This window comes from Lissotriton helveticus, chromosome 2_1 (genome assembly GCF_964261635.1).
Source record: "Lissotriton helveticus chromosome 2_1, aLisHel1.1, whole genome shotgun sequence".
Taxonomy (NCBI): domain Eukaryota; kingdom Metazoa; phylum Chordata; class Amphibia; order Caudata; family Salamandridae; genus Lissotriton; species Lissotriton helveticus.
This window is the reverse complement of record NC_136059.1, coordinates 478,893,963-478,911,277: the sequence shown is the minus strand read 5'-3', so window position 1 is coordinate 478,911,277 and position 17,315 is coordinate 478,893,963. Positions and strand designations below refer to the sequence as shown.

Genomic DNA, 17,315 nt, shown 5'->3' with positions numbered 1-17,315 from the left:
CCGTGACTTTTTGACCTAAATCCACCCCCTGCAACAGTTCAAGGAGTTCTCGAGTGTCAGTGTCAGACATACATTCCAGGTGAAAATTAAAGTCACCAAGCATAGTGAATGTTTTGGTGCATATAGCTTCTTCTAGCAGGCTCCCCAGAGTCGAGAAAAAAGGGGACCTTAGCCCCCGGGGGCCTATAGAGTAGGCAGCCTTTTAGGGTTTGATGGTCTGATAGGGTGAGATTGAATGCAAGCGCTTCATCCGAGCTCCTTGCGGCGAGTTTAAAACTTCCTCTTACTGAATTGTGGTAAATTACCGCCAATCCACCACCTTTCTTCCCTGTTCTGTACAAAACAATCATAGTTGGGGGGGGGGGGTGTCTTTGACAATGTCTGGGCCAGAGGCTGCATCCGTCCAGGATTCAGTTATAAAAGCCACCTTTACATTTGCCTCTAGTATCAAGTCAGCCAGTTCGATGCTATGTTTCACGAGAGACCTGGCGTTAAGCAGCATGCATTTTACTGTCATCTGCTCTTTTCTAGGAGTGACTCTATCTGAGTCCATGATAGTCTTACTAGTTTGCCAAAGAACCCGGGGAAGAGTTTGCTTACAGCTAGCACATTGATTTGGAGTTGTCTGTGTGTCTAAGCACATTTCCAACCTGATACAACCTAATGCTGTGTTTTCGCCCCCCAAGGCCCACAGCGTACAGCGGTTGTAGGAGAGGCGGCTAGCTGTGTTCGAGTTAGACTCCAATCGGCCAGGGGTTATGGCCCTGACCTCATCACAGCAATACCGGCAGCAGTACGGACAGAGACAGTCTGGAAGCTACTCTAAATCTGCTCCCAGAGGAGGAGGAGGAGGTCGTCCAGGTAAAGACAGCAATAAAAGACAATTCTTATGCTCCTACCCCTCCAAATGTTCCCCTGGGTGGAAGAGTAACTCACTATTTACATCAGTGGCAGAGGATAACATCGGACAAATAGGTCCTGCACATAATAAGATTCGGACATACTCTAGAATTTCTACACTTCCCTCCTGCCACACCACCTACATATCGAGATGTCAAACATCTATCTCAGATGCGTCGGGAGATGGGGGCAATGCTCAAAGGGAGCAATAGAACCGGTACCGAACTCCCAAAGAGGAAAAGGATTTTATTCCCGTTTCTTCTTGATCCGGAAGAATGCTCTCAAGTGGCATCCAATCCTGGACCTAAGGTCTCTAAATGCCTACCTCAAAAAACAGTCATTCAGAATGGTGACCCTCCAAGATATTCTGCTACTCAGAATATCATATGACCTCCCTAGATTTACAGGATGCATATTTTCATATCCCCATCCATCCTTCCCACAGAAAGTATCTTCGATTACCAGTTCAGAGTGCTACCGTTCGGCCTCAAGTCTGCCCTGAGAATTTTTACAAAATGTCTGGCGCCAGCGGCAGCTTATATCCGAAGACAAAAACACCAAATAATCCCATACCTAGACGATTGGTTGATAAAGGCACCATTGGAGAAAGCGACTCAAGCTTCAACTTCGGCATGCAGATCTGGGTCTGACTTTAAATGTAGAAAAATCGTCTCTTCATCCATCCAGAAGGATATCATTTTTAGGTGCCATCCTAGACACGTCACAGAACAAGGCATTCCCATCTATAGAAAGACAATTGGGACTCGTATCTCTGGCCAAGGAGTTCAGGAGAAGAAAGTGTCTTTCAGTCAGTACAAATTGCTTCTCGGGACAATGTCTTCATGCATACCACTCATTCCCCTTTGTCGCTTGAGAATGCATCCATTACAAGAGGTGTTAGATCTACAGTGGTGTCAAGCAAAGGGATTCTTCGAGGACAAAATCAACATCACGCAACCGATGTTACAGGCGGTAACGTGGTGGACTCAGAAGCAACATCTCGGTGGGTCTTTCCTTCCTTACCAAACCAGCTCCATTAGTGGTTACCAAGGATGCCTCTCTGGAAGGATGGGGAGCAGTCCTCCAGGACTTACAGGTTAGCGACCGATGGAAACAACAGGAACAACACCTTCACATAAACCTATTGGAATTGAGAACAATAGGTTTGGCATTGTTAGCCTTCCTGCCAAGAGTAGAAGGAATATTGGTGTTATTGCGGACAGACAACACGACCGCGATGCACTATATAAACAAACAGGGGGGCACAAGATCACTCTCCCTGTCGAGAAAAGCCAGAAGATATGGAAATGGGCTTTAAGTCACAAAGTAACTCTAAAAGCTGTACATCTTCCAGGGTAGCAAAACACGACAGCGGACACTCTCAGCAGGCAGAAGACAACCTCTCACGAGTGGGAACTCAATCAGGACATACTACTGAAAATCTTTAGCACATGGGGAATGCAGACAGTGGATCTGTTTGCCACAGCCCAGAACAAGAAATGCCAATTCTTTGCAAGCTGGCATCACCAACGGGGATCGTGGTGAAATGCGTTTACGATGGCATGGTCAAGCGTCTTTGCCTACGCTATTCAGACGACTCCCCTTCTGCCGCGAGTGCTCACAAAGATGAAGAAGGAACCGTGCAGGATGATACTGATAGCCCCTTGGTGGCCCATGCAGCACTTGTTCACAGAACTGCTCCTTTTATCAGAAACCGAACCAATACATCTACAGCCAATACCAGCACTGTTGACTATGACTCAGGGACAGGTGCGGCATCCAGACCCAACATCACTGCAATTAGCGGCCTGGCTCCTGAATACAGAGAATTTAATCACTTAAACATTCCGGCAGAATGCAGAGAGATCCTGGCAAAAGCGAGGGCTGAAAGCACTAATAAAACATACAAGATGAAATGGAAAAGATTCTGCTTGTGGTGTCAGGAGAACGACTTACTTCCTCTACGGGCAGAGGCACATCAGATCATCCCATATTTACTACGGCTGGCAAAGTCAAGTTTGGCCCATTCCTCAATTAAAGTGCATCTAGCGGCGATCTCTAGATACAGAATAAACTCATCGGGTCCGTCTTTGTGGTCGGAAAGGATTGTAAAACAATTCATGAAGGGGTTGTTTAGAGCTTACCCACCTAACAGGCCTAAAATTCCTATCCTGGAAGGTGGCTCTATTAATAGCTCTAACATCGGCCAGGAGAGTGGGAGAGATACAGCCACTTACAACGCAAGAACCCTTTCTGCAATTCATAGAGGACAGGTTGGTGCTCCGAACAAATCCGAAATTTATTCCGAAAGTACCAACGGCTTTCCACTTGAATGAGCCATTGATCCTTAAAAGATTCTTTCCTCAACCATCTACAGCTACAGAGAGGACTCTCCACCCTCTGGATATTCAGCGTTGTCTGAAGAATCTATTTGCAAAGAACAAGATCGTTCAGATCAGAAGATCTACACAATTGTTTGTGGCTTTTAGTGCCCCTAAGAAAGAGGTTCCCGTTGTCAAAACGGGGAATTGCACGATGGATTTTAAACGCCATTCAATTCTGTCATCAGGCGGCGGGGAAGCTGTTGGGTGCACGTGTTCGTGCACATTCAACAAGAGCGGTGTGACCCTCTACTGCTCTGTTTTCAGGCGTCTCCATTCAGGACATCTGCAGGGCGGCCACCTGGAGGAGTATGCATACCTTTACCAGACATTACTGCCTAGACGCTCATGCAAGAGGCGATGTAACAGTGGAAAAAGCTGTACTGAGGAACCTTTTCCAGTAACGGTGAGCCGCCTTTGTCATCCCTCCTTCATTTGTTGGTAAGAGAAGCACATTTTATTGTTGTATGCTGTCTGGTATATAATTTATGAATAATTTGTCTATGCATATTTATATACAACTACTGCTCTGAGGGAAGATCATGTGTTACCTATTTGGGAGACGTAGGTGACAAAACAAAATGTGCTATGTTTTACTGCTCGCTATTCTGACTCAGGTATGTGAATCTATGAAAGTTCCTATACCAGAGTAAGAAAACAAGTTACTTACCTCTATCTGTAGTTCTGTAGTAGGGTGTAACGTCCTGAACGTCTCAGGATCGTTAAACAAACACGATAATGAGGACGCAACCACTTGTGTATGCTTAGATGTTTTAATGAAGGCTCAAATAATACAAAGAGTAAACAAAAGTTATAGTCACTGGAGGTCTCCAGTCCATCTACGTTACCAGCCCACAGCACGGATGATGGTCCTCACCGTCCTCTGCAAATACACCGATCCCGGCGTATGCCAACAGAGGACAGGAAACGTAATGGCCGGCAATGCCACTCGGTATGCTGTGCGGGGCTCGAAGGGTTATGGGGGAAAACGAGGAGACAGGGAAACACCCAGCCGGGGTCTCTACCTGAAGGGAGCAGCCGCTCAACCTCTTCCTCGTACTGCACCGGGACGCGGATTCACCTCCGGGTGATGCGTCACCGATACCCAAATCACAACAAGGGGACAGAACCGAGAGCAGCCGCTCGATCGATCCTATGGACGTCCAAGCCTGTAACGCGGCAAACACCTCCTGGTGTGCGTTACAGCTGGTAGTCCTTGTATCTCGGGTCGGGCTGGGAGCTACGGCTTCTACCAGCTCAAACACCAATGTGCCTTGACTCAGCCGAGTCAGCACGGAGCTCAATGGTTGTCCGGTAGAGCTTCCGGGTCAGTAACAGGTTGCCGTTGGACAAGACACGGCCCAGGGAGTAACGACTCAACCTACCTCCGTTCTTGTCGGTTTGGAGCACCACTCCGGAACGCTGCCCTTCCACGAAGCAGGTACGTCGGTGAAAACACAATATCCGACAGCGTTGTGCCTCCAGGTTCCTCCCTTTATAGGGCGTGTTTTCCTTGAGTTATGTAACTTGTTTCCCGATTACATAAGGGCGTGGTTTCCTTGAGTTATGTAACGGCTCTCCCGTTTACATAACCTCTCAACCGCTAAGCATCCTGGGAGATGTAGTTTGTTTCCGCTGGTTACCGTTTTCCTCCTCTCGCATGTCAGGAATTCTTGACATAGGGGATCTCTGTGTATAGTCATAATCTAGTGAATAGTTCCTCTCATGAGCGTGGACCCCGTAGCAATCAAAAATAATCTCTTAAACTGTCAAAAATTGCAGTCCTGCAAAGACACTTAAGAGAGAATTTAAAGACATATAATGCAGCCTATATCCACAGGCTACACTGTCCAGTACTTCAACTAGACATTCCACATTCCACCAAAAACCACAACCAGCACAGCGTGCCAAGTTTTCTTCACAGAGAAAAACTTCCCCTTTTACCAGTAAAGCCTCAGGAATGATAGAGAGGAAGGGGAGGACAGACAAGCCCCATAGGCTGCTATTATGTGGCTCAAAAAGGGATACCGTGCCTTTAAGAGAACTTTCTAGAACTTTCTCAGTATCCCAGAATGCCCAGCAGGTCCCATTTACTTTCAGTTCTTTTTTCCGGCTCCTGCTAGCAGGACCCTGGAGCATTGAGCTCTCCCTCTTTTGAGTTTATTAGAGAATTTTTTTGCACTTTTAAAGTGTGTGAGTGTTTACACTCGACGTGTTTTGGTGCCCTCTCCCTCTTCTAGTGTTCTGAGCAGTTCTTTTATCAAAAATGCCTGCATTATTTGATAAATGCCCAGAGTGCTCCAGGAAGAAGGCCAAGTCGGACCCACACTTTGTGTGTATCCTGTGCCTTCCTTCTACTCATCTCCCTGAGAAGGGTGAGATTTGCCAGACCTTCTCCTCCAGGACCCTGAGAGACAAAGAAGATCAGGTTCCAAGGACTGGAAGAAAGAAGGCTGCAGAGTCAAGGTGGGTCTGGGCAGGCTGGATCTGCTTCCTCTGCCCATGCTGAGGCCTCTGGGGGGCTCCCCAGCGTCAAGAAGGCCAGAAAGCGTAGCTGTTCTCCGTCGACGTTGATTCCATCGGCGACGGCGTCGAGAGGCATGACGGCGATCTGCTCCCCATCTCCCCAGGGCTCTGGGTCGAGGGGACGTCGACGTTCGGCGTCGAGGGGACGGAGGAGACCGCCGTCGAGGTCGCCGCCGAAGACATCATCGTCATCGACGTCGGCACGTCATGAGGATTCCAGACGGCGTCGGCGCTCGCCGTCGAGACGACACCGCCGTACGGCGTCGACTCGGCGCTCGCCTGTCGAGGCGACACCGCTGTTCGCCCTCGACGTCGACTCGACAATCAGCGTCGAGAAGGAGGCGTTCGACGTCGAGGCGCAGATCTTCAGCGTCGAGGCGGCAAAGCCCGCCGTCGAGGCATAGGTCTTCGACGCCAAGACGGCGTTCGTCGGCGTTGAGGAGGCGTTCTTCGACGCCAAAGAGGCGCTCGGCGCCTAAGAGGAAGAGATCAACCTCCAGGAGGCGTTCTGGATCCAGGAGTGCTTCCAGATCCTCAGGGGCACGACGGCGACGTCGGTCACCAACAGGGGGCGCTGCCTCTCAATCGCCTACACCGAGGAAGAAGATGAGGGAGTCACCGGGCTCGGTGTACTCTGTGGTGTACTCTCCTCCCAAGCCGAAGTCACCTACTCCTCCTCCTCCACTGCCGAAGGAGCTGCCTCCGCGCACTCCTCTGCCACCACCTCCTCCTGTGCCTCCACATGTGCCGCCACGGCCTCCGAGGTCGGTCTTGCTGACGCACCTCCCTACGCCGCCTAAGAGGGCACCTCGGCCGAGGTCCCCGGTCAGGCCACCACCGCAGGTTCTGCCGCAAGCACCTGCGGAACGCCCAAAGCCTAGAAGACCCAGATCTCGCTCCGGACAGAGAGAAAGATCAAGGAGTCGCCGGCGCTCCTCACCGAGATCCAGACGACACGGTAGGAAGGGTCGGTCTAAGTACAGCACGGATTCGTCCAGCGCAAGGGATTATTCCCCAACGCTATCAGCCTCCCCTCGGACGAGGGTATCCCCTGTGGACGACGTGGTTTCCTTTCAGGAAGTCTTGTTGAGGGGTGCGAGCAAGCTGGGCATCCAACTGACTGTGCCCACGCCTACGTCCTCCGTAATATTTGAGATTCTCCACAAGAAACACATGTCTAGGCCCTTGTTGCTCTGGGTGCCTGGATTAGTGGAGCCCGCCATGGAGCTCTTCCTCACTCCGGCGGTGACGAAAGCAGCCCCCTCCAGGCTACTGAAGAAGCACGAAGCTCCTGAGGCGGACCCGGCTTTCCTCCGATTGGATCCAACCCCGGATTCTGTAATTGTGACTGCGGCGACGAAGCAACACGCCACCACCCCGTCCTCCAATGTGCCTCAGGACAAGGAGAGTCGCTGGTTGGATTCAGCGGGCAGGAAGGTGTGCGGGACGGCCGCTACCTCCATGAAGGCTGCCAGTGCATCGGCACTATTGGGGCGCTATGATCGGGCACTGTGGGAGTCCCTCCAACAGTTTGCCAACCTCCTCCCACGGGAAAAGGAGGATTTTATGGAGATCCTGAATGAGTGGTTGCTGGTGTCCAACTGCAGACTCGTCGCTCCTGGCAGCCCACGGGTACTGCCATGGTGTTAATCGGAGGCGCCACGCTTGGCTCAGATTGACGTCACTGAAGCCTGAAGCCCAGCAGAGGGTGGCCAACCTACCCTTCTCGGGCGAGACCCTATTCGGGAAACACGCCGACGATGAGATGGCCTGCATGAAGGCGGAGGCCGAGACTCTAACGGCGGTGGCCTTGGAGAAGCCCAAGGACCAGAAGAAGAACTACCGCCCGTTCCAGAGACGGTACGGGGCGCAGGGCAGAGGGCGAGGTCAACAGTCTGGACAGCAGCAACAGTTCCATAGGAAGCCCTTCCAGAAACGTCAGAGGGGCAGGGTTGGACAGCAGTCTGCCGCCGCGACCAAAGACCCAGCCGGGTCTAGGCCCTGAGCGATTACTTCCTAGTCATCCGTTACCCGCTCCGGTGGGGGGAAAGCGTTCAATATTTTCTGGCAGTGTGGAGAAAAATTACTCAGGACAAGTGGGTGCTCAATATTGTTTGCAATGGATACAGTCTTCGGTTCATCAGCCCACCTCCTGCGATACCACCGGTTTGCTCGCAGTTTCAGCTGTGCGAGCTCCAGGCGGAGGCCGATACCCGTTAAGGAAAAGGGCGATAGAAGACCTCTCTCTGTCCCAAAGGGCAAGAGGTCTGTACTCACGGTTCTTTCTAGTCTGCAAAAAGGACAAGAACAAGTTCAGGCCTATTCTGGATTTGCGGCAAGCAAACAAGTCGATTTGCCGAGAAAAGTTTTGCATGCTGTCTTTACACCAGATTTACCCTCAGCTGCAAAGGGGAGACTGGCTGTGCACAATAGACCTGCAAGATGCATACTTCCACGTGCCCATTGCACAGAAACACCGGAAGTTCCTAAGATTCCAAGTCGGCACCAATCACTATCAATACACAGTGTTACCGTTCGGGCTGAAGTCCGTGCCCAGGACCATTTTCCAAATGCATGGCAGTGGCAGCGGCACACCTGAGAAAGAACAAGGTGTTTATCTACCTGGACGATTGGTTGATCAAGGCATCCTCCTTCGCGGAAGCGCAAGCGCACTTCCAGAAGACGTCCGTTCTCTTGAACAAGCTGGGGTTGCACATCAACATGTCCAAGTCTGTCCGGACTCCGGTCCAATGCCTACAGTACTTTGGAGCATCCATCAATACGCTGTCTGCAAGCGTGTCTCCTTTGGAGAGAAGAAGTTTATCACTCCTTCGGAAGGCTCAGGATCTTATGACCGCTCCATCTACGACAGCGAGGACGGTGTCTTCTCTACTGGGGTCGATGGCCTCCTGTATCTTACTCACACCACACGCGCGGCTACACATGAGACCGCTGCAGGAGTGTCTGGAGGATCAGTGGGACCAGAGGAGAGGAAACTGGGACGACAAGATACGACTGTCTCTGCATGCTCTACAGTCTCTGAAATGGTGGTGTTCAGCGGAGAATCTCCTCAAAGGGGTTCCCTTCCACAAGGACATCCCCACTCAGACTATCGTGACAGATGCCTCTCTCCACGGCTGGGGAGCGCATTCCAGAGAGTTACAGATACAAGGGACGTGGTCCCCGACTGAGTCCACGTATCATATCAATTTCCTGGAACTCAGAGTGGTTCACTTGGCACTGAAGGCCTTTCATCCGTCCTTCCAGACCAACTCTCTGCTTGTACAGACGGACAATACGACCACGATGTATTACCTCAACAAGCAGGGGGGCTCGAGATCGCGCATCCTGTCGCAGGAGGTGCAGGCGATCTGGCACTGGCTTCTTGCCAGAGGACTGACGATAACGGCTACTCATCTGCCAGGTGTGCAGAATGTTCAGGCAGACGCACTGAGCAGGCTGATCCAGGAAAACCACAAATGGGTCATAAACGACGAAGTACTCAGAGACGTCTTCGACAGTTGGGGCACTCCAGACGTGGATCTGTTCACCACTGCCGAAAACAGCAAATGCCGAAACTTCGCATCCAGGTACTTCCAGCAGGGAACGCTGGGGAATGCGCTATGGATCGACTGGTCGAACAGCTTTCTGTACGCTTTTCCACCCATTCCCCTGATTCCGGCGGTGCTCATCAAACTAGCCCAGTCCAGAGCGCGGATGATCCTGATTGCACCGGAATGGCCCAGGCAGTGGTGGTTCACGGACCTGCTTCATCGGTCTCTCCTTTCTCACATTCGGCTGCCGTGCCGGCAGGACCTTCTCACGAAGTTCGGGGGGCAGATGGTGCACCCCAACCTCTCGTCTTTGAGTTTGGGGGCATGGCTCCTGAGAGAGTGCAATATGGCCATTTGAATCTCCCTGCAGATTGTATGGACATACTAAAGGAAGCCAAGAGACCTTCCACTAGGACCTCTTATGCGTACAAGTGGAAGAGATTTTGCATCTTGTGCAAGTCCAAGAACTATGATCCGACGACATGTAAGGAAGATGTCATCCTTCCATACCTTTTACATTTGGCGCAGGCTGGCCTTAATTGTCATTCCATTAAGGTTGATCTCGCCGCGCTTACTGCCTACAGGAAATGCCCTTCACATACCTCCTTCTTCCAGATCCCTGGGATCAAAGATTTTTTGGAAGGCTTGAAGGAAGTGTTTCCTCCTGTCCGGCTTCCTTCGCCTTCATGGGAATTGAATGTGGTGCTGTCCAGATTGATGAAGGAACCTTTTGAACCCATTCATAAGGCTTCGCTGCAGCACCTGTCCTGGAAGGCGGTGTTCCTCGTGGCCATTACATCAGCCCGCACGGTGAGTGAAATTCAGGCGTTGTGTTGCCAAGAACCTTATACTTTATTTCATGCTGCTAAGGTTGTTATGCGTTCTCACCCTAAATTTCTTCCTAAGGTTATTTCTGATTTCCATGTTAACCAGACCATAACTTTGCCTAAGTTTTTTCAGAATGCTTCCTCTCCAGCGGAAAGGTCTCTACATTCCCTGGATGTCAGGAGGGTGTTGAAATTTTATCTGGATAAAACCAAGGATATTCGTAGGTCGGATCAATTGTTTATCAACTATGGGTCAGTCAGGATAGGTCTTGCTACCTCTAAACAGTCCATTTTGAGGTGGATTGTGTCCTGTATTCTATTGTTATCAAAAGGCTAATAAGACCTTAGGGGGTAAACCTAAGGCTCATTCCACCAGGGGCAAAGCTGCCACGACTGCTTTGCTACGTAATGTTCCCATTGCAGAAATCTGCAAGGCTGCCACGTGGAAGTCGGTCCATACCTTTGCTAAGCATTACTGTCTGGACTCTGATGCCAGGGCAGATGCTCAGGTTGGGCAGGCTTCGCTGCGAAATCTGTTCGCACAGTAGTGGTGTCTCTCCACCGCCGCTTTTGTGTGGGGATGGGCTTGCCATTCTATTCACTAGATTATGACTATACACAGAGATCCCCCTACAGGAGTAGTTTCTGTCCTGTAACTCCAGTTCTGTAGTAGGGGTATCTCTGTTATAGTCATAAGCGCCCGCCCTCCTCCCCGGTGGAGACAAATATTTATGTTCGGAATGATACAGGTCTGGCATTATACGCCTTCAAAAAGAACTGAAAGTAAATGGGACCGGCTGGGCATTCTGGGATACTGAGAAAGTTCTAGAAAGTTTTCTTAAAGGCACGGTATCCCTTTTTGAGCCACATAATAGCAGCCTATGGGGCTAGTCTGTCCTCCCCTTCCTCGCTATCATTCCTGAGGCTTTACTGGTAAAAGGGGAAGTTTTTCTCTGTGAAGAAAACTTGGCAAGCTGTGCTGGTTGTGGTTTTTGGTGGAATGTGGAATGTCTAGTTGAAGTACTGGACAGTGTAGCCTGTGTATATAGGCTGCATTATATGTCTTTAAATTCTTTCTTAAGTGTCTTTGCAGGACTGCAATTGTAGACAGTTTAAGAGATTATATTTGATTGCTCCGGGGTCCACGCTCATGAGCGGGACTATTCACTAGATTATGACTATAACAGAGATACCCCTACTACAGAACTGGAGTTACAGGACAAACTACTCCTTCTCCAGTATTAGAAAGCTTTCATAGATTCACATACGCCCACCCTCCTCCCCTGAGAGGCTCACCTTGGATTAGGCACAAAGGGTGTTATAGCACAAGTGCCCGAAAATCTGAGGGGCAGAAGGTTCTCTCAGGAGGGTTCTAGAGGGTGTGGAGCTCTGATTGGCTTAGGGAAAAGTTTGGCCCTTTTTTACATAACAAAGGTTAGGGGTTGCAAAGGAGAAATGGGTCTAAGCCTCTTTTCAGTTGGCTATACTACTAAGCATGGCTTTTTATGTACCGGAGACTCCCGTCTCGACGACGGGGAAATGATTCAGGTATGTAAATCTATGAAAGCTTCCAATACTGGAGAACTACAGTTACAGGTAAGTAACTTGTTTTCATTTTGATCCTATTCAAATCTTAGTTTCCATCCCGAGTCAGAATTTCCAAAAAGTCCTTGATTTTTCTCTTTCCTAACTGCTAATGTATACAGTTCATTTAGAGGTGTTTACACTTTGCTCTGTTACAAAAGATGACCTTCTACAACCTTTCCTCACACTACATGTTCCCTAGCAAATCTGTCACATGATTCAGTTTACTTTTCTTTCTCTGACTGCGAAGTGAGAGGGGTTTGTAAACACCAATCCCCATGGTAAAAAATAAGCAGCAATTTGGCACACAACATAGCCAGTCATTTGATCCCTTTCATTAAAGCACAACAAATGTAACAACACCAAACCTGAATTTAATGGCATCCTAATCTTTGTTTGCGCTTTCGCGACCCACCAAACATTACCTTTGTGAATCGGGCCCTTAGACTTCAGATTTAAACTAAGACTTCATGTCTAAGTCTACCTTTGTGAATTGAGCCCAGTCTTTCTACTTGCTGCCAGTTGTGTGGAACCATGAACATTTCTTCAATGTTGAGCAAAGGTTGCAGCAATTGTGCTTCAGAGTAGGATCCACTGTGACATATCATGTATTTTACATAATTTAATTAATGGATAAGTCTCAAGTTACCAATTGAAAAATGTTCTCCACAGACCACCATAGTGCTTAGGCGCCCAAAGCTCGACCCTTTCTGACTGAAAGTCTGAATTCAATCCTGGACGCTGTATTCAATCCGAGACGGACGGGTACTGTCACCTTATTACAAACTAGTTCATCTTGTCGATTTTGGACACCAAAATTGGAAAATCCTTATTGCCTCCCCAGTTGTCTGACACTAGCATAGGTTATGGTTCTTTAATTTAAGAAGCATAGCTTTGGTATGGTGAATTCAGAGGCTTCCAGGCTTTTCTCTTAAGGCGCTCTGGTGTGACCTTGACTAAACTGCACAACTTGAATTGCACCTTGTGGGACCTTGGGATCAGGTACTGGGCCTCAAGCATTTTCAGAACTCAGGAGCTGGAGTAGTCTGTAGAATTAAACCATTTGCCCCTGGCAATCTCCACGGATTCCAAGTCCACACAACCACCAGAAGTGTTACTGCTACACTTGTATAGAAAAGGTATTTAATGAATAAGAACACACCACGGTACGATTGTTTGCATAATTTTGAGAGATGTGTATATGTCTGTTCTTAGTAAGTTTCGCACAAATATCTGCAAATGCATTTAAAGTGGATAACCTCACAGGTGATTGCTGCGCCATTGCAAATCGTCCGAACATCATAATTTTTAAACTACCCTTTTTCATCTGTTTTTCCACTTTTTATTTCTATATTTTACATATTCAGTTATTTCTCCACTCCCGTCACTCCTGATATTCCCTCTTATTACCTATTAGAAGGACCTCTTCTGTTGTGCTAACTTAAAACAGTGTGTTTAGCCATACCTCCTTGCAGATGCAACCCTTCATATCCTCGACTGTCGCTCAGCAACAAACTCCCTGTAGCTGAGGATGCATCCAGGCACTATTTTGTGGTAAAGGGTGACATTGATAAGGCACTGCTTATCCTTTTCACCCATTTGTACCCACAACCTCCCCGTTTGGTCCTCGGGCATATTCATAGATTTGGATTTTGCAGCTACCTTGAAGTGATTCTGTCTGCTTTTAAATCCGCTTTTTTGATTTCAAAATCTAAATAGTTGAATTTGAAACATTATGTTCCAAGTTAGCCAGAAGAATATTAGCAGGTTTATTCATTTGACCGATTGTTTCAGAAGAAATGCCTGCAATTTGTACAAGCCTTCTTGCCCCACTGCTCATCTCCTGCCCACTTCAGAACCTTAAGCAGATTTAAAGAATTGATTTGTTATACCAACGAAGCATTGTTAGGACGGCATTGATTTTTGATGGCATTGTAGAATACGTTGGCCTGTAATATTTTCCATTTTTAAAGTCTTTGGTATTTGTATATCGTTCATATGATGTATTTCCTACAGGCCTATGATTCCTTGAATTGGAGTTGTCTGTGTTGGTTACTAAATTTCAGATAAACATAGGAAGCTATGACTGAATGTTTCTAGGGATTGAAACTATATTTCTATCAAACATTTTTATCCAGGTCTTCTACAGAAAAGGCAAGTAGCTGTTGAAGCACTTCAGGTTTGCTGTCTTCTTCTGCCTCCAGAAAATCGACGGAAGCTACAGCTTTTGATGAGGATGATGGCTAAGATCAGCCTCAACCGAGAGATACCTTCACTGTGTGAAACCGTCGGAGCACGAATGCTGGTCAGTATGTTCTCCTGCAGTCCTTCATGTACGAAGTGTCAGCCCTCATCCGATATCCAATCAAACATTCCTATGCACTGTAAGCCAATTTCAGATTGATACTTCTTACCACAGATTCCTCACCTAAAATAATCCCAGGAGCCAGACTGGATCCAGATTTTCAGCAGCAATTGCTGCAGCCACCAGTAGATGCTGACTTTCGACTCCACAAAGACTATGCACCTTCCCAGGAGGGACGATGTAGGCACTGCCCAAGCATACTAATGCCAGTCCTTTTCTTTCCATTCATTGCAGATCCAGAGGTAAGTTCTACAGATGCTTTAATTCAGCACAGTGAGTGTGCCTGGAAAAATGTCGGGTGACCTTGCTGCAGATCTTTGAGGCAATGCTGGGTCCTTCTGCAGAGGATTCCTGCACCATGGGACCATGACTGCGCTTAGGCCAGGACTTCTTTGCTGGCACCGGTTCAGAGTTCCACTCCAGCCCCTTTGTCTATGCCTGGTTCCAACTGCACCAGCTCCAACTCCGGAAGAACCTGGCCGTGTCCAGTCTGGACACCCTTTTACAATTCAGATCCGATGTTTCCCCGCACTAGACTTATGATGTTCTACAAAATCACCAAAGTACGGCCTCCTATGTTATATCCACAGCATCTTCCTTGACGCCAGAACTGGATGAGGCTCGAGGTACTTGTTTGGCTTCACTTTGATACAGTTCTAGGGCCTCTGAGTATATCACATGGTGAGTCCTAATAGGAGGTAGACAACTTGCTCCACCCATTCTGCTGCACTGATGCTGGATTATGCCTGAACCTACAAAATGCTAATAGGTTAGTACCTTATCCTGAGGCTGTATTGGAATCTCCGACAGGTCCTCCCACAGAGGAAAGTGTGTCCTGTACTGTGGTTGTTTGCATGGCAACAAAGTTCTTAATTTGCAACTACCTCCGATTGAACATACAGGTCATGCCTGTCAAGTTGTAATCCTTGCTGCCTTTCATTGAGGACCTGGCAGACACTCTAATGGCTACTTGAAAAAAGCTGTGATATGCTTATCTGGTCAGTCATCTGGTAGACCTAGAACAGATATCGGTGACCCATCTTTTCTCACCCAGCATCCATCACCCAAAAACTCAATGGCACAGGCCTCCGTAAACAATTTCAACCTCAAATCTTTTCCTTCTGCAATACCAGATAGAGACTTGAAGCACATTCGGCAGGAGTATATTTTCCTTCACCAATCTGGTCCCTCAATGCGGTACATCTTCTACACTATTGTATACATGCTCTTTGGGACCAGGCCTGAAACGTTTTGCTAGCTATCTCCAACTAATTCAGGACTGCCTTTGCCTAAAAAAGTAAACACAGACCAGACCCAGCCAAATGTATTATAGGTTGGTCTTGACACAACTGATTCTGTGGCCCTGTCATGGGCATCATTTTTGTGATCAGGTGTCCTGCCTAGATGCAAACTCTTGGATTTTCAGGAGATGTCCAGGTATCCTAAATGGACATGCTCTTAGATGGATCCAGACTCTTTGCAGCTTTCAAGCACATAGTTGACCTTTTCTCCAAAGACAATCTTGTATGGCCCTTTCCCCAGGCTTGCTGTCTCCAGCCCACCAGTATCCTCAACATTTCAGAAGATTCAGTGGTTAATCAGAGGATCTTGCCTATTGACAATGGCAGCCCAGTGTTAGCCCTTGCAAATAGTTCAGAAGCCAGCCCAGAAATCCTTACTTCCGAGGGATAGTGGTGGTACCTGAATGGTGACATCACCAAGAATAATCCCCTTCAGCCACCTCCTCTCTCACTCTGTAATGGCTACCAAGTCTCTTTGACGATTCCTTGCAAGACCATGCACACCCAGTAGGGGAGGCAGTGTTTGTTTTGTACTAATCCTCGCTTCAGATTAGTGAGTGCTGCGAATTCTTCAAAGGGCAGATGTCCTACTATTCCTTGCTCATGAACCACTTCTATCCTACCTTTTCCTGGTCCAGTATCAGCAGTTAATGCTTTATTTTTTTAGTGTAAGTCAAGTCCCTGTTGGCCCTGTGGGTCACGGGATGGGGGTGGTAGCGTACTTGGCACACCGCCCTCGACGCTAGGCACCCTCTGTATACCTGCGATACCCTCAGACCGGACCCCGACGATCCATCCAGGAGTAACTGAGAAGATAATCCTCTTCCTTTTTGCACTTTTTTTCACCATTCACGTCCCTAGGTCAGGGTGGGCCTTAGCGTGCCCATACCGCCAGGGTTTAGTACACTCCTTTAGTCCTGATGAATGCCTGATAATTTTACACCGTTTCGAAGGCAGAAACATGTTGACTGACAAATAACTAACTTTGGAAATAACTACACAATTAATTGTGGACTACTTTCCTACACCTAATTTTAATTATATGTCCTAGTGATCTAACAATAAATAATTTTTGGATACACTGATGACATTTTTTAATCCTCTAACCACAATATAATTTATCTTCACTACACGCCCAAACTCACAATACCCTCTCCGCAGTAGACCTGGCGTTGAAGCACACTAAAGAGGCACTCGGCCTCTTTAGTGGGGCCCAATGATGAAGCATGTCACCACCAGGTGGTGAGTGAGGGCTTCCTTAACTGACCTAAGTGAGGCCAGTTTCCTGTTCTTCTGCTCCTGTTTGTGGTTTTTCAAACACCAGAGGACACTCTTTTCTTGTTTAATAGACTTAACCGGGGAATAAGAGTGTTCCATAACTCTCCCTATCTCTCTTTTTGTTGATATATAACTACAGTTCTATGCCATGAAGATGTTTTTCTTCACAGTGACTTTTGTGCTCCGTGTTAGATATCAGCGGGTGCAGTCATTGCAACATGCATATACCACAGTTGTGTTTTGTGTTTTTTTTTTTTTTTTTTTTTTTTTTTTTTACAAATTGGTGCTTAGAACCCATGATTCTTTTCGCCCAAATATTGTAACTTCCTGCCATGTAGGTCAGTTCCTCAGTCTTCCTGCATTTCTCTCCCTGCCACATCCATCAAAAGAGAATGAGGCTCCACCATCTTGATCCAAGGAGAACCATTGTTTTTTTCTGTTGAGTGCCGTAAGGAGGAATAATGTGTAAACGGCCATCTCATTGTGGGCTTTGCTGGTGTCAAGAAGGGGAAGGCGGTTCAGAAATTAACCCTCTTCAGGTGGATTGTTCCATGCAAATGACTCTTGTATGTGCAGGCCAAAAAGAAACTCCTTGAGGG

At 48.0% G+C, this 17,315-nt stretch overlaps 1 protein-coding gene across 2 annotated transcripts in view; it reads left to right on the top strand.

Moving 5' to 3' along the window:
- The window catches only part of DEPDC1B (DEP domain containing 1B), a 330,019-nt gene that overhangs the window by 193,498 nt on the left and 119,206 nt on the right, over nucleotides 1-17,315 (top strand). For both annotated transcript variants that reach the window (XM_078675128.1, XM_078675129.1), the window contains one exon: nucleotides 13,911-14,077. In XM_078675128.1, the coding sequence (XP_078531254.1) occupies nucleotides 13,911-14,077 (167 nt within the window). The remainder of the gene's footprint in view (nucleotides 1-13,910; nucleotides 14,078-17,315) is intronic.